At 46.2% G+C, this 20,923-nt stretch overlaps 1 protein-coding gene across 1 annotated transcript in view; it reads left to right on the forward strand.

Annotated features, from left to right (window-relative positions):
- Nucleotides 1–628: 628 nt before the first annotated feature.
- PRKCH (protein kinase C eta) overlaps nucleotides 629–20,923 on the forward strand; it is a 100,676-nt gene continuing 80,381 nt past the window's right edge. The window contains exon 1 of the mRNA XM_072337411.1: nucleotides 629–1,070. Within this exon, the coding sequence (XP_072193512.1) occupies nucleotides 711–1,070 (360 nt within the window). The 5' untranslated portion in view covers nucleotides 629–710. The remainder of the gene's footprint in view (nucleotides 1,071–20,923) is intronic.

Genomic DNA, 20,923 nt, shown 5'->3' on the forward strand with positions numbered 1-20,923 from the left:
AGCATATTTAATTCTGACTTTTATTAACTGCATGCAGAAACCAGAAAGAGATCCACCCCAAAACAAACCCCGCATGCAGAGTGCCAAAAAATGTTAATCACGTGCAGCTAATCCCAAAAGACAGGCTTGTAACTGTACGCTTTGCAACAGCAGAAGCAACACTTCTTTACGTTTGCTCTATGTGCTTTGCAAATGCAGTATTTCATAGAATCTTAGGACATCTTTGTGTGGACGGGACCTTAGAGATCATCTACTTGTAAGCCCTGCTGTAGGCTTGCTAGCTGGCTGCCTCCCTCCCACCTCAGGCTGCCCAGGGGCCCCATCCATGGCCTTGGGCACCTCCAGCGATGAGGCACCCTCCGCTCTCCAAGCAACCCGTTCCAGCGCCTCACCGCCCTCACGGTGAAGTATTTACCCTCCCACCCCGGACCCGCCCTCCCGTCTCGGGCTGCCGGCTCCTCCCCGCCCGGCGCCGTCCCACGCTCCAGGTGTCCGCGCCGAGCAGAGCCGAGCGGAGCCCCGCGCCGGGCGGAGCGGCCACTCGCAGCCGCGGGAGGTGGGCGGTGCGCGGGGCGGGGGCTGCGGGGTCTCGGCATGGCCCGGGGGAGGCTGCTGAGCTGCCGCCCGGCCCCCTGAGCAGGCGAGGCGGGACGGGAGGCGACGCGGCTCCGGCTGTTCTCCGGACTCCTGGGCGCCCCCGGGGGGTGGCCATGTCCGGAGCCATGAAGTTCAACGGGTACTTGAAGGTGCGGATCGGTGAGGCGGTGGGGTTGCAGCCCACCCGCTGGTCGCTCCGCCACTCGCTGTTCCGTAAGGGTTACCAGCTGCTGGATCCTTACGTGACGGTCAGCGTGGACCAGGTGCGCGTCGGGCAGACCAGCACCAAGCAGAAGACCAACAAGCCCACGTACAACGAGGAGTTCTCCGCCACGGTGACCGACGGCCATCAGATCGAGCTGTCCGTCTTCCACGACACCCCCATCGGTTACGATGACTTCGTGGCCAACTGCACCTTGCACTTCCAGGACCTCCTGCGCTCGGCGGGTCCCAGCGACAGCTTCGAGGGTTGGGTGAGTAGCTGGGCTCCTGCGAATGAATGGAGGCAAAACGGGGCTTGTTCTTGCACGCCTGTGCTGCAGATGCACGTAGCGTGGTGTGCGTGCAGGTGTGCCGTTGTGCATCTTGTGTTGGTGCTGGACTGAAGGGGATAGAAACGTGGTGGCGAGCTGGAAGCTGATGCCTTTGGGGACCGCAGAGTCTCAGCTGTCATAGCGTGAAAGCTCAGCTTTGCAGCTGAGTGCTGTGCAGTCTCTTGAGGAGCCTCGTACGTAGCAGCAAAGTACACCTGCTGAGCATACAGGGACGTGGAAGCATGCATGCTTGGATGGATGTACTGAGATCTACACCTGTTTGCACAGTTGTTTGCTGTGTGTCTTTTTAGCAGAGCAGCAAGACCCGTCCCTGCATGTTATGTACATTGCTACACTGCTGGTTTCGCTTAAGGTTAATTTTAGGTTGTTTCTACATTGCTTATATCCAGCCCAGAGAACTCAGTTATGTTTTAGTCATAATAGTGAGTGAGAGGGGTAGGACAGGCTCTAAAGTTGTGCCTTTGTTTCTTGCCCTTTTAGAGCAGGAGGAAATGAATGTGTTGATTCAAGCTGTGGTTTGCTCGTAAGTATGAAGTTCAAAATAAATACATATCTTCTTTCTGGGCAGAAAGAAACTTGGAATTGCTGAAGTTAATACAGGTGTTAGCACTGAGAGACCAGGAAACTCAGCTCAGGTGGTCAGGTAACCACCACAATAAAACAGACAGGGAGGAAGAGCTGACAGCAGAGAGCTGATCGCTATCTGCACGGTATGGCTGGGACAGTGCTGGTGCTTTCAGTTCTCAGCCGCTGCCTGTGATTAAGGTGTGAAGCTCCATCTCTGGGGTGACTACAGGGAAATACGTACCAGTTGCAAAAGCACTTAATAGGCCTGTATTGGTGCTGTTTATTCATTTGTTTCTCTTTGGTGTTCTTAGGTACTTTGGGGTTAGCCCAGTGGGTGCAATACTGAATTTCCCAGGTCGTGCTGCTGGAAAGAAATTGCCCCCTGTGACTTGTGATAAAACAGGGTTATGTGTGGGCAGATGCCTGTGGGACTGAGCAAAAGAACACACTCAGGATATAGGGATGTGGTTTTGAGGGTTTTCTTCCTGTTTGATTTGTTGGGAGTGTTTCCTATCTGCTGTTGAGAGAGCCCATAGCCCCTTGGTGTGCTGAGTCCTGAGTGTGGTGGGTTTGGGCAGCCCTGTTGTGTGTTGGTGGCCTTATTTACACTACCAAAATCCCTATAGTAACACTGCCTGTGATGTAGATGCACGCACATCCAGACGTCCACTGCTTCTTTCTGTCCACACATCCCATAGATAGTATACATAGACTGTATATGGCCTGCCAAGCACTTTTAAGTTCTCATTTGGTGCTGCTTCTGTCCTTCCAGTTGCCATCCAAAACGTAAAACTGGGCTGGATTTAAAGGGCAGGGTGAGCAGGTGTTTCCCTTCTGTCCCTTTCTCCTCCCATCCCTTTTGACATGCTGTTAGCTTCCTGCATAGCGTGCAGCCAGGATTGCATGATGACAGTGAGAACAGCATCTTGCCCTGATAATTTAATATGTCTTGATAAATCCGGCAAGGCTGTCACTGGGTTTTGTGCAGTCTGAAGGACAGGAAGTGCTGCTCTGTATGAGCAGAAGGTCCACAAGCTGCTGGCACGAGGAAAGGCACCACAGAGATTCTGTAGATGATTTGTAACATCCTCACACTGAAATCCCTCATGCTGAGTTTCTTCCGAGCCCTAAACAAAAGCGTGTATGCTGATATAGGCAAGGAAGGGAAAAATTGGAGCAAGGAGAAAACTGGTGAGAGTTTAACCTGGCTTGTACTTAGCTGCACATAAAAATCACTGTGAGAGCAGTTAGGTTCCCTCCCCTCTCCCCCTAAAGTTACGTAGTCCGTCAATACAGAACGGTTGAGAAACAGTGATAAGGAAAACCCCGGGGGATTGAGCATCCTGGGATGTTTAGGTATCCTGATAGGGAACTGAAGGCAGAGCAGAGCTGGTGAGAAGTTTGAATTGCTAATACAGGAAATCTGAGAGGGAAGAAAAGAATGTTGGTGTTTTATTTTTTTCTGTTCTGTTTTGATTTGAAATGCAGTGTTTGCATTCACTTTTTGCAAGGTAAACACCAAATGCATTTGCTTTGATACAACCATGCAGTTCAGGGCAGCTGGAGGAATGGAGAGGGGAGCAGGAGGCAGCTGGGAACTACCTGGGACAGGCCCCCAGCTCATGTACTGCCTGAGTTTGGTGTGAGCCCTCTTGTTCTTCTGTTGATCGCTGTGGGGTTTCTTCCATAGGGGAAGATAGTGATTGGTTACAGCATTTGTCACCACCTCTTTGATAGAGCTATAGGAAGTGTCGGAGAGCAGCAGGTAGGAGGAATTGGTGTGTAGGAGGCCTTGGTGCTTCCCTGGTGACTTGCAGGTACATCACTGCAATTGTCACCCCAACCATTTATGTAGATGAATCAGTGCATGGGCATGAATCGTCTCCTGGGTAATGCTTGAGTCACCCCACTCAGTACTGGACAGGGGACTGTGGTCATACTTTGCATTACAATCCATGTTCTGGAGACTGTTTATAAACTGCCTTTTTCTTCTCACCATTTGGATCGTTTCCTGAAGGTTTCCTATTTAAACAAATTACCACGGAATATTTGCTTTGTTTTCATGTTAGTTGTCAAATGCATTAGGCAAACTTCACGTGAATCAAATCTATGGGAGCTTATTAGCTTCAAGACCCTGCTCTCCCTTTCCCATTATTTTACATTTACCGGTCAGATGACAGAGCAGTAGGTTTTATGGATACTGTCAGCTAAATGCCGTCCTTCCCTGAGCAGGCTTTGATGCAGCTGAAACCAGCAGCCATCTCCCTGGTACCCTTCTTTTTCAGGTAGGCGGTTTCCTGTGGATGAATGGGTGTGAAATGGTGCAAACCTGAATGGTAGCATTTTACACAGGTGCACATGACCCTGCCAGGTGCAAAGTAGTAGAGAATTCAGCTGGTTGCTCTCTGTGAGCGGTGAAGTCATGATTTAAAGCAGGAGTTCAACCTCTCTTTTCCAAGCATTTATTTCATGTTGCGTGCAATGAAGATCTTTTCACTCCTTTAGAAGGTAATTTCTCCTGTTTTAACTGTCTCCAAGTACAGTGTAGGAAACACCAGTGAGACAACAGATCATTGGCAGTACTGAGTTGTAATTGAAAGAGAGGTTTACAATATGCAGAGTTATTCCTATGAGGTTTACGTAGTAGCTGAACTCGCTTTTGAGCTTAGAGAGGCACTGTGTACAAAAGATACTGAACGGCATTGGGAATGATTTAATTATGACTGTAAATATGGTTGCTCTGTGGGTAGATGTGTAATTTCTAGCACTTGAACGGGGAGTTAAAATTAAACCTTCTGTGACTCAATCTTGAAATAGCAAATTATCACAGTATACTGAAGGAAATTAGATAACAGATGGACTATTAGATTAATGAGCCAATTGCGACTTCCTGATGAGTTTGTTCCCATGTGCTCCTGTGAGAGCTGCTAGATTTGTTTGCAGGAAGAGATTAAAACAAATAATCCCCATACATTGCTTAACCTAAACTCCTTCGGCTGTACTCTTTCCTGTGATTTTTTCCTTTCTTAAGGCAGAAAGAATAGTGTTTTACCCTTTCATTTATATGCAGGCGTATTGATAGAACATGGTGTTGAAGAGTTAAAGGAGAACAGGACTTCTTCCCATGATCACCATGACCAGGCCATGGTGCCAGGTTGTGGTGGGCCAAATGTTACAGGGTTTGCAGCTCCCCCTCTGCTGCACTGTTCTCTAAGTGGACACAAATGGCATCAGGAAGCCAAAGTATTTTATAGTCATTGATGGAGTGTTTTGTGATGTACGTGGTCTCTGAATTTTCTGAGGGCTTGCTTGAAGTGGAGATTTGAAGAGAATGATGTGGCTGCTGTCAAATGGAGGCTGTCTGAGTTCAGAAAGAGGATTGTGCTTCTTACCTGTCTGTGTCAGCCTGTGCTCATCAGTGGGATGGACAGCATCCTGCAGAGATGGCATAAATCCATCCATCCACAAGTACAAAGAGCAGCAGCGTTTTGTTTGTGTGATTTCCCGTTTCCATGCACACAGTGGAGATCTGACAGTTGTGCTGCACATAAATAGCAAAATGGGCTTCAGTAAAGTAAGCTCCATCCCCTTTTTGTGTGAAGTCTTAAGCTGTCTCTGTAATTGCTATTACCCATAGGCAGTTACGCTGTTGAATGGGAGCAGCCCATTGCAAGAAGGTAATTCTTGAAAGCTATCAGGATTTCATCTCGTCTCTTTCTTTTGGCAGATAGCTGTACTCTGTGTGTATGGGCAAACCGCTCAGAACACCGGGCTACCTGAACACACCTTGCAGCCTGAAACAGAAAATTGCAGAGTATAAAGAAACAAAAAGGGTTGCTGTTTGTCAGGTGCTTATATAATCCTGGCTTGTGTTAGCAGCTTTGCTGATCGAGGCAGCTGAGAAAGAGTAAAGCTGATTGTATTGTGATAGGCTGCGTGCTTGCTGCGCTCTTTCAGCATCAGAGGTTGAGAAGAGCTACTGCTTTATTTCTCCCATTGACAAGGTCCTTCCTAGGAAAAGACCTGTCTGACAGCTGTGAGAATCCTTGGAGAGTGCAGGCGTCTTGTTTGAGATCCTCCAGTGATGGGAGTCACTAGGATCAAGTGTCTGTGGGACAGGCATTCATGCCCTTAATTCATGTTGGATACTGCAGGATGCTTAAGTTCTCTCCTTCATTCAGCCAGGTCCTTATTGCTGCCATGGCTGGAGCTGGGAGAAGTTCTTGGAGCACTAGAGAGGAGCCTGCCTTCCTGCCCTGTTCTCCTGGCTGGGAGCTCATGCCATCCTAACACTCAAGGCTCTCTGGAACTGTTAGCTGGAGCCCTTGCTAGTGATGGGGTGGGTGCAGGGCCGCTTGCGGAGGTGGAGAAGCGAGGCTGAGACTGCAGCATGAGCACTCTGAGCACCACAGGAAGCTTCTGTGCAGCCCCTGCTGCTTGCACTGGTGGGGGGAGCTCAGCCTCTTTGCTTGCTTTTTATTTTTAGCTTTGACCACAGGTCTTTTTGTTAAAATGTGTTTCATCCGGGCCGTCCAGGGCTTTCTGTTTTGAGTATTTTCCAGCTAATACCTTGGTTCCCAGCCTCTCCGAGCTTATAGGCAGTAAACCTCCACAGAAAATATTGTCAAGGGGGCTGTTGGAGCCATTGAAATGCCATTAAAAAGTCAACTGGTTTACAGTGTAATTCAATATGAAAGCATATCTGAATAAGACTCCCACCCTTCCTTTGCAGCCTTTTAGAGCTCCTTTGATGTTTTAGGATGATTGTAGCTATTGTGCTTTGCTAATACAATCAAGAAGACAGGGATCTCTTATGTAACAATAGGGGGAAGGGGAAGGGGGTGAGGAGACAGGCAGAAATGTTGCTGGCAGCTTTTGTAAAGGATCCTGTGTCAGGCATCACACCTTCTTGCCTGCAACATCTCCCTCTATTTAGGCATGCAGTTAAGACATGTCAGACCATCCTGTGGGCTTCATTTCTTCTGGAGACAGCGAGCAATTTTATTTTTGTTTGCTTATTCCACCCTTGTGCTGTCTGTGTGGCTGTAGTGAACCAGTCTGGAGCCCTGGGGAACACCTGGCTTGGTGTCCTGAGGGCAGTCACCCCGCAGTCCATCAGCTTCTTCTAAGTCATTGCCCTCAGTTGGTACCAGAAGCCACGTCTGATTATGAGGGAAAGGCTTCTTTTCTAATTATATCAGAGATAGCAAATGCACATCCAAAACAAAGTGCCTCCCGAAGCATCCCATTAATGTTGCTCAGCCACTTAGGGTTAGCCAGACAAATGACATCAATTTCTGCAGTGCCTTTTTTGTTTTTATTCTTTGACGTCGTGAAATGTTCTGATCATTCACTGGAGTCAATTGCTGAGGAAACTGTCCTGTGCTATTTCCAAAGGCAGTGAGCTGGCACAGCTGCCCAGTGGGATTCACCATCCCTGGAGGTGCTCGAGAACCATGGAGATGTGGCACTGAGGGATGTGGGCAGCAGGCATGGTGGGGATCTTGGAGGTCATTTTCAACCGTTGTGATTCTGTGATTCCACAGTTCTGTGAAGAGTTAAAAGCCAAATTTAGTTGTGTTAAAATTTGGGCATCTGTGCTGGGCCCAGGGTGATGGGAAAAATGGCTTTTTCACTGCCTTTGTGAGGCTTTGGGTGCCCATGCTGCTCTAGGCCAGAGGCATTAAGTGGCCCACCTAGCCTTCAGGATGCCTGGAGGCCTGCAAACCTCACGGCATCCACTGCAGCTGGGGGTGCAGTGGGTGTGTTCCAGATCTCAGTGGCAAACAGGTTGTGTCTCTGAGGACTGCTGTATAAACAGATAAACACCAGCTAGAACTCTGTGAGCTCCAGTGCAGGGCTAAATGCAGGACCTGTTTGCAACAAGAGTTTGGCTTTTCTGCTAACCTCCCTTGACACTGTGTGCAAATCATTTCTGCGTGCCTTTACACTGTGCAGACCTGCCCTTTGGGCTGATGCAGCTCATGCCAGAGTACAAGTATGCAGGTATAGCTACCCACCTGCTTTGCCAACACACAAAAAACTGTTGGCAGAAGGGAGGGGAACGTGAACCTGGAGATGACATTACATAAAACCTTTCTCTTGGCATACGGCGACTTAAGTTTCCTAAGTTTGGAATTTCATTAGGTAGCTGTGTTTGAGTCAGCGGTAGGGAGGCAGCTCTGCAGGAGGTTTCCTCCCATTGAGCAGATAGGAGAAGGAGTGCTGGTAGAGGGGCAGAAGTTGGGCGGTGGTAACTGACAGCAGTTTGTGAGGTGGGAGAGGGAGATTTCATTTTCGTTTTATTTTAACCAGCAGGACAATGCTGGCGTAGGCCTCGGTGGAAATCATTTGACCTTTTATTTATTTTTAACGCCTTGCAAAATGTGTGTTTCTGTCGAAGGAAGGAAGGGGAGGAAAATATGTCCAATACAGGACATGAGTGCTGCGTGTCTGCTCTGCCTTTTTATTTTATTTGCTTTAAGATAAAATGATGTGCAGTGCAAAAATCACTTGGCACATCAGCAAAGCCCTGTTAACCGTTCTGATGCAGGCTAGTGAGGGACAGGATGTGAGCACCAGGACGTGTGTCTGTTGTATCGCAGAACATCACAGCTAATAGTAAGAGTGGTACTGATAGATAACCTGACAGCTTGCATCCAAGAGCCTAGAGATTTGAGATGCTATTTCCATTGCTGAACACTGCTTTTCTTGCCTATCTCTTCTGTGTTCAGCATCAGCCACCCTCGTGGGTAGGATTTTCACTGCCAGCTGGTCTGATTTCATCTGAAATTGCAGCTCATCCCTTCCTGTAGCACTTCTGATTTGTAGCCCTCTCTCTGGCCTGTTCTGTGGTTTCTGTTTTTCCTTCGCTTGTTTGTTTTCTTCTTGGTGGTTTGTCATTAGTCTCCATTTTGGCCTAGTGCTGCACTTTGTGTTTCTCTCTTGAGTAGATTCAGTTTTATCCTGCCGTGTAAGCAAGATGTCACTTGTAAATTTAACTGTTCATATAATACGTCTCCATTTACTTTTGTGTCTTAGACTTTCTACAGTAGCGAATAGAGTCTTAGTTTGCAAATCTTTTTTCTGTTGCTTTCGGATGGGAAATATTTGCAGACATTCATTAGGTTCAACTAAGAACCGCTCATATCTGTGCTGAGTGCTGTAGGTATGAAACAGAGAAGGACACTATCAGAAGGATCATTTGGGATTGTGTCAGGTCTCTGGAGCTGGCTGGCTCTGCAGCCTGAGCTGGAAGGTGGGTGACAGTTTTACTAGGCCCATGAAAATGGGCATGGGATGACTGCACTCCTGAGAGCTTTGATCTGACAGAACAGTTGCAACAATCTGCTGTCTTTGATAGTATTAAAGTCGGCTTGTCTACTAATCAATATGCTGCTTCTATATCAAATATATTCATTTCTACGTTGAGTTGATTCAGAATGAGGATGACCTCCTAGATTCAAGAACGACTGGTAAAGGACTAGCTCATCCTGTTTGAATTTCTGCTTTGTCCTGCATTTATTTCCCTTTGCAAACAAAGCCGTACAGCTTGTCCAGATTTTACCCAGGACTGAGGAGAAAAGATCTATGTAGTTCAGTCTGGGAAATGATTCACTGACTGCTTTCCTGTGTCTCATCTCCTTTAATTTTCATTGGATTTAAATGTTTTAAATCTGGAGAAGAGATAGCAAAATGTCCCTGAAGGTGTTCAAGGCCAGGTTGGATGGTACCCTGGGCAGCCTGGTCTAGTTTTAGATATGGAGGTTGATATCCCTGCATGTGGCACAGGGGTTGGAGCTTTTGATGATCATTGAGGTCTCTTCCAATTCAAGGAACTCTCTGATCTTTCTTATGTTGAGGGAAGGCCAGAAATGGGCTACAGGCTCTGCCATGTTAATCTCTGTATCTCATTTCTTTCAGGCATCTATTCTAAATAACTTATTAGTGAGTGAAAGCCATCGTCCTCCTTTCTCATTTGTTGCAAAGTGTTACTTTATGAAAAGTCTGTCTGCGTCTTTTGTGGGATTTCAGTAGAACAGAAGCCTGGTGTTCTCCTCTGCTTTTGTTTGCCATGTTTGCATTAGTGATTCCCAGTAGCATCGATGGAACCACGCTGCCTGCTCTGCACCAACGTAATTGGGAGAACTGGGCATACTTTTTCTCTTCTTCCTGTGTTATATTAAGATTTATGATGGCTGGTTATACATTATTTACTGAGCACAACGTGTTCAAAGAGCTCTGAGAAAGAAGAAGAAATTGGCTTCTGTGCCATGAGTTTATTATCCAGGTCATTCACAGACTGAGGCATCTAGCATTAATATATTCAATGAGAATTTATTCTGTGAGGCAGCTTGCTGCTAAGCTTGGAAGCAAAAGTGAAAAAACACTGTGTGGTCCTATTATACGGTGGGGTTTCTTGTTGAAGCAACTAAGTTGGAATGTGCTGTAGGTTTTATCTAGGGCAAAATGCATAGTGGTGTGAAATGCATGGGGTCATCAGCCACCTCCTAGCAGGGCTGCCTAGAAGCACTGCTGACTATCATCGTTTTGCAAGATTGGCCCCTAAACTCGTCTCATTGTTATAAAGTAAGCAGATAACAGTAAAAATCAGAATGTAGGAGCTTTGCACGTTCCTGAAGCAGTTGTTCACAAGACGGGCTTGTGAGGGGGGTGACTTAGTGGTTACTGGTTTTAGGCTCGTTTCCAATGAGTTTCCTTCCTTAAAACTGTCAGCCTGTTGTTTGTGGAGGGAATTCATGATGTGGCAGCTCACACATCTGCCCTATGAAAAAATGCTGTCTTCTTAGGTCTTCTTAAAGTAGTGAGATGTATTTGTGAAGGTTTAGTAGCTACAGTGGAAGCAACAAGCTTGTACTGTTCTTGGCTTGGAGCAAAGCTGTTTAGAAACGCATCTAGGCTAAGATAAGCCATCCAGCCCCATGAATATGGCCCATCAGTACCTAACAAGAATAACTCATTCTGACCACATTTTCCAATAATTATGCAAGGGAACATTTAGCCTGTCTTGCCAATAAAGGTAAGAGAAATTCTCTCCCATCTTCTTGATTCTGTGAAGAAACGTGCTTCACCTTCCTTTGCAAACTGTTGCTTAGCAGTTGTGGTGTGAGCCCAGGAGTGCCATGTTATCCTGATTGTATTGCAGAGCCATGCTAGCCAGCATGTCCTTTCCATTTGGAAGCAAGAAGGTATAATATGGAAAAAAAGAAATGGACAGTGTGGCTATAGGTACAGTGTGATTTGTTTTGAAAGTCGAGGACCTGTGGAGATTGTGGCCAAGGTCTCCAGCTTTACTTGAAGGACAGTGGGACCCTGCGTTTATTGTGATGTGCTGTTACTGATGTCCACATCCTTAGGGACTATTGTGGTCTTGCAGTGATAGTGTTGAAACAGAGAGCAAACTTATTCTGGAATTAGGCTCAGGAATAAAACAACAATGCAGGCTATGTCAGACGTACAGAAAGGCTGTCAGCCCCTTGTAGGCAGAACATATTTGTGTGCTAGCTAATGATGAAACCGTTCTCATCTGGGTGAAAGCTTACAAAAAACACCCAGACTCGGAATGAGTTTTGCATTCAATCACGATAGAGCCCCTTTTCCAGCAGGGCTGTGCCTCAAGAGCTCTGGCAGCTTGCACAGGGCAGTTGTAAGAAGGTGCCCAGTGGGGTTTTGTCCTCTTCTGCCTCAGGAGAAGTGGAGTGCTTTCTGCTCATGTTGTTGCTTCTTGCTCACCCAACTTCACAGCCCAGCCTGGTAAAGGAAGTGTCAAACAAGCAGAGTGAGCTGATGCAGTGGGCTGTGAGCTGTGGTTTTGGAGACATGCGAAAGCAGAGTCCATTCTGCTGCCTGTGCAGCAGGGTGCTGACGTCCGGAGGAAAAGGGGGGCTGGGGATGGTAATCTCTAGTTGATACCGAAATGACTTTTCCCCTCTAATGTCTACTGAAGAGCTTGGTTAATTAGTTGTTGGTATAAAATGGCCATCTTGCTGCACCCCTGCAGGAGTGCAGGGCATTGATGCTCGTGGTGTAGAAGTGCCTGCATACATGTGTGTGCTCAGAGGCACATATTCACTTCAGTTCCCACTTAGCACTGTGTCTGTCTAGGAGAAATCCTTTTGGCTCTCTAGTCTCTGCTTCCAAGGGCGAAAGTCTTAGAGTTAAGAACTGTAGAAGTTCAGAAGTTTTAGAAGAACCTTAGAGTTTGAGTTACTCTGTTGTCAAGAATTAAACTGCAGGCTCTGGGCAGTTTTCTTCCAAAAGAAGGAAAGATCATTCAAGTTGTTGCGTGTTTTAGCTTTTGTGGAAGTGACCTCAGGAGGCATCTGGTGTGTCCGTGTAAGTTTGTCATTTCCCTTTGCATTGAGAAAGAGCTATTGTGATTAATACAAGGTCAGTGGATTTATTTCTATATATAAAGAAGCTTACTCCAGAGAGAGTTGCTTCAGTCGGGCATGCAGTACTCACTCTGTTGAAGCAGCACCACTTCTGGTTTTTCCTAAGACTTTGGGAGCTCCTGTTCCTGTTTTGGACATGAAAATAGGGGGAGCAAAGGCTGAGACTTGCTGGTTTTAACCCTTGGTGTCCCCATGCTCTAGCTCTGAAAGACTGTAAAGGAATCTCGTTGACCACAGAAAAGATCCTCAATGTTTTCTCATCCTAAGTTTTGCATCTCAATTCCTAGACTGCCTGAAGCAGCCCACTTATATTAGAAATTAAGGATGTTTGGAATATTTTTTTTGCAGAGAAGTTTGTGTTTTCTTTTTATTACTTCAGCTGTGCTAAAATAGTCTGCATCTGTGCCTGGTAATGTCATTGACTGCCGACAATAAGAGCAGGAGCATTTTGTTTATAGCTGTTATCTACGTTTACGTATAGATCTACATTTAGGTCTCCAGTAAATAGATAGTTGACAACATCTCCTATTGTGCTTATTTTTACCTCTTTCCTTAAAAGTATATTTATCAACTGTTTCCACAGGAACAGTGCTCTACAATAGACAGTGTTGTGGCCGCTTCAGAGCCCCAGTCAGGACGTGTAGGTGTTAGAAGAGCACCAAATCTTTCCACCTCTCACTAGAGATTTTCCAGCAGGTCATTGCACGTTCAGACTTTGTATCTCCATACCTGAACCCACTCTGCTGTGTTGTATTACTGCGTGTGGTAACGTCCCATACTGTGTATGGTTCTGTCATCTTATCTATGGCTCTTTGATACTGTGCATGCTAACTGAATAGCATTAGGTATTCCCTTTTGTAGAGAATTTTGTTTGTAATGGTTCACTTGGTTGGCTGTATGGCAGTCATTAGAAGGACTATATCTTTCATTTTCTTTTCTCCCAGGATTTTTACCAGACACGCTGCTTGTAAAGACAAGTGGAACTGTTTGGCTTCTCAGCATTAGAGCTTAGTAAACCATAAGGAAAGGAAGTTATTTGATTTTACTTTGAAAGGATATAAATGCTGTCTGGGGAATTTCTGTCCTCAGCTGGTGAAAGCTCTCTGGTTAAAGCTGTAAGACTAAAATTGATGTGGCTTTTCCTGGAATGAATATGATTGTACTTTGGGAATTAAGGTAGGGTGTTCCCTCTCAGTAAGGGCTTCCTGTCAGTGGGAAGAGGAGCATGAGGTCCGTATTAGCTGTGCCACTCAGGTGAGGAAATGCTTTTCTCCAGAGAGGAATTTCTACTTTTAAATGTATTATCTATTGGGCTGGTGTTAAAAGCACATGCATTTGTAATACAAAGCACATGGATCACTGACTGTGGCCCAGATAAAATGCCAGGCCTTCTGTTCACAAAGGATCAAAATATTTATTAGAGGAAGAATATGACGGCAATTGTTTTAAGTAGCATGGTCTCCTAATAGAGCCTGTGCTGTTCTTTGCTCAGCTAGGTTTGCCACGTGCTTGGTCTTGCAGTGGTCCCCAGCAAAAACTCTATTTGGAGAAGCAACATCTGTCTGCAGCTTTGGAGACATCATTAAATCCAGGCGATGTTAAACTAAAGGTGGGGATGTGGTCAACAGTAATTTGACGTTTTGTTCAACTCCTCAAGCCACGTTCCGACCTTTTCCTCTGTGGACCCTTTCTGGGTTTCCCTTCTTTACTCCTCTGTTAATCTCCTTTAATCTAAAGTGCATCTTGGTCATACTGAGCAATGCTTTCTCATCTTGAAACCGCGCTTTGGAAAGAGAAAAAGAAATATTAAAAAAGGGAAATGCACGTCGGCGTGCTGCTGTTAGATGGTAACGTGCTGCCTGTCAGCCTGCAGTCACACGCGAAACGCAGAAGTGCATCCTCCTTCAGATGGAGGCAGATGGCTGGGTCAGCATTTCCCACAGTGATACGACACCTTGTCACCCACCCAGCAGCCTTGGGAAGGCTGGAGGCTGTTGCTCTTTAGTTCCTTCCCGTCTTGACTCTCTTGCTGGAGTCACAGCTATGACTGTATGGTCACAAGTGCATGGTGAGATCACCTCTCCCATGAGGGAGAAGAGGAAAACTGCAATCACAGACACGATGGGGCCAAAAATTGCCTGGTCTTCGACTGTCTGTCTCTTATTGCAGTGTTTGGCCTCAGGATTTTCATGCCTCTTGGGTTTTTTTTCCTAGTGCTTTGTGTATGAATACGCAAGCTGATCCCTCCCTATGCAGAACCTCATCTATGCACTCTTTTCTTAGCTGCTGCTGAGCAGAAATATTTTATTGCTCCCCCAAAACAAACAAAAAGCCCCACTAAAACAGAAAAGCAAGCATGCAAAGAGGAACCACTGTACAAACAGGCATGAGCTAACTTGGCAAAGCAAATGTTGGCAATGGCATGTCCTTTCTGGGTGTTGTCAGCTGCATTCTGGATCCTAACCAACATTCTTCGTGCTGCACGAAGGCTTGGTGATGACTCTCAGCACCAAACCTCGTGAGATTAGAGCACAGACACGAGCATCCAGCATCTGGACACCACAAGTGAGCATCATACCTTCAGGAATGCTGGGGGAGTGCATGCCTTGGCACTCCTTTTCCTACCTTCAGAAATATCTGATTGGTTAAGTGGCCAAAATTTGCTACTGCTCTTACATGGTGTTCTGGGATGTGTTGTACCAAGCAGATGTTAAACAGTCCAATGAGCCGTGGCTGGCAATGGGAGAGGAATTAGTGTGTAGTCTAAAATGCTTCTAACCTTCATCTTTCCCTATGGCTCAAGTAGCTTTTCTCCTATATGACACCACCTTCCGACAGCTTGTTTTCATTCCTTCTGTCTCAAATCATGTTGCTAATAATCTTGCAGCGTGGAACGTGAAAGGAGATGCGGTGGATTAATGCTGGGCTGGCTGGACATAAAAGTTAGTCTGTAATTGCTTCAGTGCTAAGAAGCTGCCAGGTGAGGAAGGAAAAATGAATTCAGAATATGGAAAGAATGGTCAGAGCATCGGTGGCCTTCTCTGTGGTGTCACAGCCCATGCTAGGATCCAGGTTTCAAAAGTTGCTGTCATTAATCCCTCCTATCCATATCCTCACTAGAGATCAGTAATGCAGTCTAAGCTTTATATGGAGATATCTATCAAGGGATCTTTAGTTCTAAAGACTGGCGTGCCGCTGAGACGTGTTGTTTGTCTCAGCGTTTGTGGCGTCGGGTTGTTTTATTTCCCCCAGCAATGCACTCAGAGCAAGGTTTTGTAGTCACAGAGATCGATGGGTTCTGGTGCATGAAGAAGGGGAGATTGTCTTGCACAAAATGAGCAGTTAGTTGGCTCTTCTTGACGTTTGCACCTCTGCAGTCAGGTACGTGCTGCTTCCATGGGTACTCTTAGAGCCCTGTGGTTTTGCAGGTCGGAGAGCTTGCTGTGTGACATGCTAGATGAGGCTTTTGAAGACCACAAGCACAGTTTCTAGCTCTGCTCGTGCCAGCTGCATACATCGCTTTCCATCTGTGACGCTGACAGTGTGGTGTTTCCCCCCTGGTGTCAAGATCTTTGGGTGCAGAGGTGGAGAGTACAGGTGACCTCTCGGATCTCACTTTGCCTGTCAGAGGGATGCAGAAACAGGGAGCTCCCCTGGGTGAAAGCAGGCACTGTGCCCTTATCTGGGGTTTTTGCTATTGCCAGTGCGGTGTTGCACTGGAGGTGGAGCTTAGATCAGTGAGCGACAGTCAGAGCAGCTGGCTCTGCATTCAGCAAATGAAAAGAAACCCAGCTGTGGAGTGTGGGTTATTACAAGGCTTTCCATTAAGTACCGAATGCTCAATAATATCTAAATGTGGGGGAAAAAGGGGTTAACACCTGCAAATCAAGCCCTTTGCAGATATTTTTTTAAGTTTATGGTTGAATCTCTGTACTGTGGAAACCCAGCTTCCTGCGTTCAAGTTGTAGACAGCTAGATATTTATCTAATCACACTCGGAGATCCTTTTTTCTTTCTGTTTTAGATCACGCATTAGTGGTGATCAGGCATGATGGGCTTTTTCAGTAGGCTGCCTTTTTTCATATATATCACTGTGACTTAACATTTCGATTCACAGAAATTCAAGATTATTCAGTAAAACCTGCGAAGAACAAGAAAATATTTCCTAGCACCGAGTACTGGAGAGTAAAATAAGTGTGTAATTGAGCAAGTCCCTGGGAAGACAACTGCAGGTGGACTCTTAGTGTTGCTGCTGTTCTTAGCTGTCCACAATAGCTTAGATTGGATTCATACATGGAATGTTGAGGGCCCTGTTCTCCATTGTGCAATCGGATGGATTTCCCTGGCGTTACACAGTGCTTTACTGCTGGAGCTGTATGCTTGGCAGTCCTTAGGTAGCCAACAAGATTACCTTGATCAGAGAACTTCAGGCCATAATGCAGACTTTGCTGCTTTATGTACCACTATGAATGATTCATAAGCCTGCTTAGATTTGTTAATAAGCTTAATTAAAACTGCAGGTGGATGCTGTGCCTTGGAAGTCTTCTCGAGAGCAAAAGCCTAGTCTTTTTATTTTTGTCCCTCTGTTTCCATCCAGCGCCTGCTATGGGTCTCCCCAGTGCTGTGTGTTGGGTGGTTCGTGGGTACATAGCCTTGCACTGACCTGTGACCAGCTGGTCAAGGGACGTTCTGTCAGTGATAAGCTCAGCTATGTCAGTGTTGTTTTTATTTTGAGGAAACTCATTGCTGCAGCCCTTGGACAGCTTCCAGACGGAAGTGCCACCAACATGCCTGCTTGGCAGCCATCGCTGACATATTTCTTTATCCCTATGAGCAGCAAAACTGGCACGGCTTCCTCGTTTTTCTGCCAAGTTACACTGAGTGAATAAAGATGGCGAAAAATGCATTTGTTGATCATCTCCAGAGCTTTGTGATAGACAACTGAACCTCCCTGCATTGGGTGCTTAACGAGAGATCTAAAACTTGAGTTATCATCATCCCTTTGCAAATAATCATCTGGATAAGGAGCTAGGAGATATGGTTTAGTGGTTTTCTGTAGGTATGGTGAAGGGAGGATGGTTGGACTAGATGGTCATGTAAGTCCTTTCCAACCTTGTAATTCTGTGATTCTAATGTGTCCAGAGCACTATGGCTAAACGGTATCTCAGTGTCTCAATGGATGTTGAAGGATTCTTGTCTTCTTGGTAATAATTGCGATTCCTTTGCTAAACATCTGTCTGTTGAGGTTCATTGACTTGTTACTCTCCATTGGATGGCATTCAGAGGGAAGGTTTTGTGTGTGATGTGTGGATTTGTTGTTCTTTTGGGTGCTTTATTTATTTATTTTCCAAAGGTCTTAAGTTCTCTTAAGATCAGGGACCTTGTCCCACTTTCGGCCTGTTTTACCTGCGGCTGTTTGCAGGCAGCTACATTGCATATACAAAGCCAATATGCTACTGTGGGCATATTCATGGGACCAAGTGTCCAAATGGCTGAAAACAAAGCCTTGTATTGCTGTCCTTTGACTCAGTGTTCCAGAACTGTTGTTAGTATCTTCTTTTTTAGGAAATGAAATAGTCAGTGTTTTCATGGGGCTTATAGTGGTGTACCCCATGGCCCTGTAGGGCAGCTAGCTGCTTACCTTTGCTTGGCTGTGCCCTGGTAGATTTGCAGAGCTGTCCCAGCCATGGGCTGCACTGTGCCCTCAGGTATGCACCCTCACTGTTAGGTGCTGGCCATCTTCTGTGTTGTCTTCTCAGCCTCCCTACAGTCCTAGAGGCTTCTATCCTCATGCTTGTGGATTTATGGGTGAGAAACCTCCTCTATAATGGACAGCAGCGCGCTTGTAACTTTGCTAGAGTTTTGCCTTGAATTCGACTTAAATTTCTGAGGGACCAGATTTTTGGTAGGAAGTGGTATTGTTGGGGACAGTACTTTCTTTGAGAGACTTCAGTGCTGTGGAACAGGTTTTCTTGGCAGGAATTTTCATGGGAAAGGGCAAGACTTGTTTGCAGCCCTGACTGTTTTGAGCGAATCTTCTGTTGAGGTGGGGAGTCTCTCGAGTGAAACCAGGCTAAAATTGATTAAAGAGTCTAGGATTAGCTAAGAGTGGTTAGTTATGCATGGTTGTTCGTGGCTGTCATGCAGCTTATAATTATGCAGCCTGGCTGAAAACAAAAGTAATATTTTAAACAGTTGTCCTGGAACAAAAAATTAGAATGACAATGTTATGGTAACAGCTGGAAGAACTGGTTCTAGGAGTCAGGAGGGAGACTAACTTTCCACCCATTTGTGGGTTTACTTTCAGAGTTAAATATGCAGCAGCAAGAGTCATTGGAAGGGTTTCTTTTCCCTATTGAAGCTTGGGTGTCTGCTGTCGCTGGAAGGACATAGAGGTTTGAGGCTCATTGGTGGCTGGGCAGGCTCCCAGTGTTTCTCAGTCTGATTCACAGCTCAGGTGAGATGAGAGCTGGGATCTCTGCCTTGCCCCAAATGGCATCACCCAGGGTCTCTCACATGCTGCCTTCAGTGAGTCTCAGGGATGTTCCCATCTAGCCCTGGGCAGAGATGACTGCTGTAAGTGCCTGCCAGCCTTGGCAGGATGAAGGTGATAGTTGGCAACCCAGCTTTTTTAGGCACACCGGTTTGAATCGTAACTAATGCATGCTGTATGTTTGTAGGGAACAGCACCTTAATCTGTTGGTCGTGTAGAAATGCAAAATTGTATTTCAATTAGAGAACCTTAGAGATTTTTTTTCTACGGTGTTTCACTTGATAGACAGGTGTCTGAGAGGCTCCAAACGTCCAAGAAAGACTAATGAATCCAGATGTGTTTGGGTGAGAAAGTTGTGACTTGACCTGTCTGACAAAGGCATGCTCAGGTGGAAGGTGCTATGTTATTAATATACAGAAAGGAGTGGCATTCCATAAGCATGACCTGTTAGGAACTTGAGCAAGAAAAAAGAAAAGAAGTAACTAGAGGCATGCGAAAGACCAGCTTTAGACTAACCCAGATTCTTCCAGACTGAACAGAGCCTTGGGAATTGCCTCTGCAAATGAGTGATTATGTATGCAGTTCTGTTAATTAAATGTAAAAATGATGTAGGAAGTCAAAAGATATAGCTACTTGTTTAATTAAGCTAATTAACTCCCCAGGTAGCTTTTATATTTGCTTTATTCACTGCAAGTGTCTGGCTTGTTCTGCTTGTGAAGCCACGTCAGCCCTGACATGGGCTCAGGAGAAGGTTGTGCTTCTAGGAGGCTTACTAATAGTGCCTGTGGGGAAGAAAGGACATAGCAGCAATGGGAGAAAGGATGTTCTGGGCTCCAGGGGAAATGCAGTTTTCGTTTGTGTCCGATCCAAAGACAATAAAAGGATTCCCAATGATTTTGGTGTGGTTCAGGTCAGGATTATGTGTTGAGTGGAGGGGAGTTAAAAGGAGGAATCTTACGAGAGCTGATGTTCACTCCAGATGCGCTGCTGCCAATGGCCTTTCATCCCAGGGGTTTGCTGACTCCCACCTTCACATCTCTGCTTTGCGGAGAGCCCCTTAGGCAGCAGCCAGCCTCAGCTCTTCCCGTCTGCGGGCAGGGTTTGGGAGGCAGGCCGGGTTTATTGCAAGGCTGACTGACTATACCTGCTCTTCGAGTTCAGCGGATGCTTCAGCTGGGTGTTGATACGTTGCCTCCTTCTGAAATTGTTTTCCAAACCTCTTCCATTGATGAGTCACGCACAACTAGTTTTATTTTAATCTGTGTGGAGGCATGTGATTAAGCAGTCCTGTTTTGGTCACCCTGCATCTCTTCCCTCGTTTGAGCCTAAACTAGGGTTTGTTTTTTACACACAGGTGAGGGAGAAGGGGGAGGGGGGGTGGTAGTTAATAACACCTGCCCAGCTGTCAGGAGTGACACTAACATCTTCTTGAGGGAAGGTGTGTGAGATGATTGACTGGGCCCCTCCTGTGGGAACCAGATCTCTCCCAGCTCCTTTTGAAGTCACACGGAGCTGAGCAATCTGAGCAAGTTTGGGCATGGGCCGCTGTGAGCGGTTTGAACTACTGACAGAAGTCATCCGTGCTCCTGCGCTGGGCCTGCGCTGCGTTTCACAACGAGGCGGCCATGAAACCATAGCTGAGCTCATCACTCTTTACCTGCTCATTTCCAGCTTGCTTGCCAAAGTCCTCCAGTGCTTGTTTTCTCTTAGGTGTGCCTGTAAAGTTCATCAGAAGTGAAGGTATAAGCTTAGCTCTCGGCCAAAATTCGGTGGTGTTCTATTGGGTCTGAAGGGGGTTCGTGAGCTTGAACAGTCAGTCTTACCCAGAGAATCACAGAATCCTTGTTGTTGGAAGGGACCTGTAAAGATCCTTCAGAGCCAATATCTCCAGGGATGGGGACATCCACCATGCCCTCTTCTGTTTCCATGAGCTAGAAGAGTGGCGATTAAAGCTGTTACAGCTCTGACAAGCTCATGCTTCTCTTCCAGTTAGTTAAAACCTTGCCAGATTACCTCTGAAACAGTCAGAAAGTCCATGTTTTTCATCCAGCTGTTCTCTGGAGGAACAGGCTGGGGATGAAAGCACCAGACAGGGCAGCATAATGGCTGTTTACGGCTATACATGCCCATCTCCTGCTGGCACACCATGAGGGCTGCTTACCATACTGCACACCACCAATGTGATTTGCTTGGAGGTCAGTACCTTACTGCATTCCCAGTAGTACACCTTCAGCTTCTTTGCTTCTCCCAGTATCCAGAACTTCTACTGTGTTGTATTTCCTGCTCTGATACTAGACC

The sequence above is a fragment of the Excalfactoria chinensis genome, chromosome 5 (assembly GCF_039878825.1).
Source record: "Excalfactoria chinensis isolate bCotChi1 chromosome 5, bCotChi1.hap2, whole genome shotgun sequence".
NCBI classification, from domain to species: Eukaryota; Metazoa; Chordata; class Aves; order Galliformes; family Phasianidae; genus Excalfactoria; species Excalfactoria chinensis.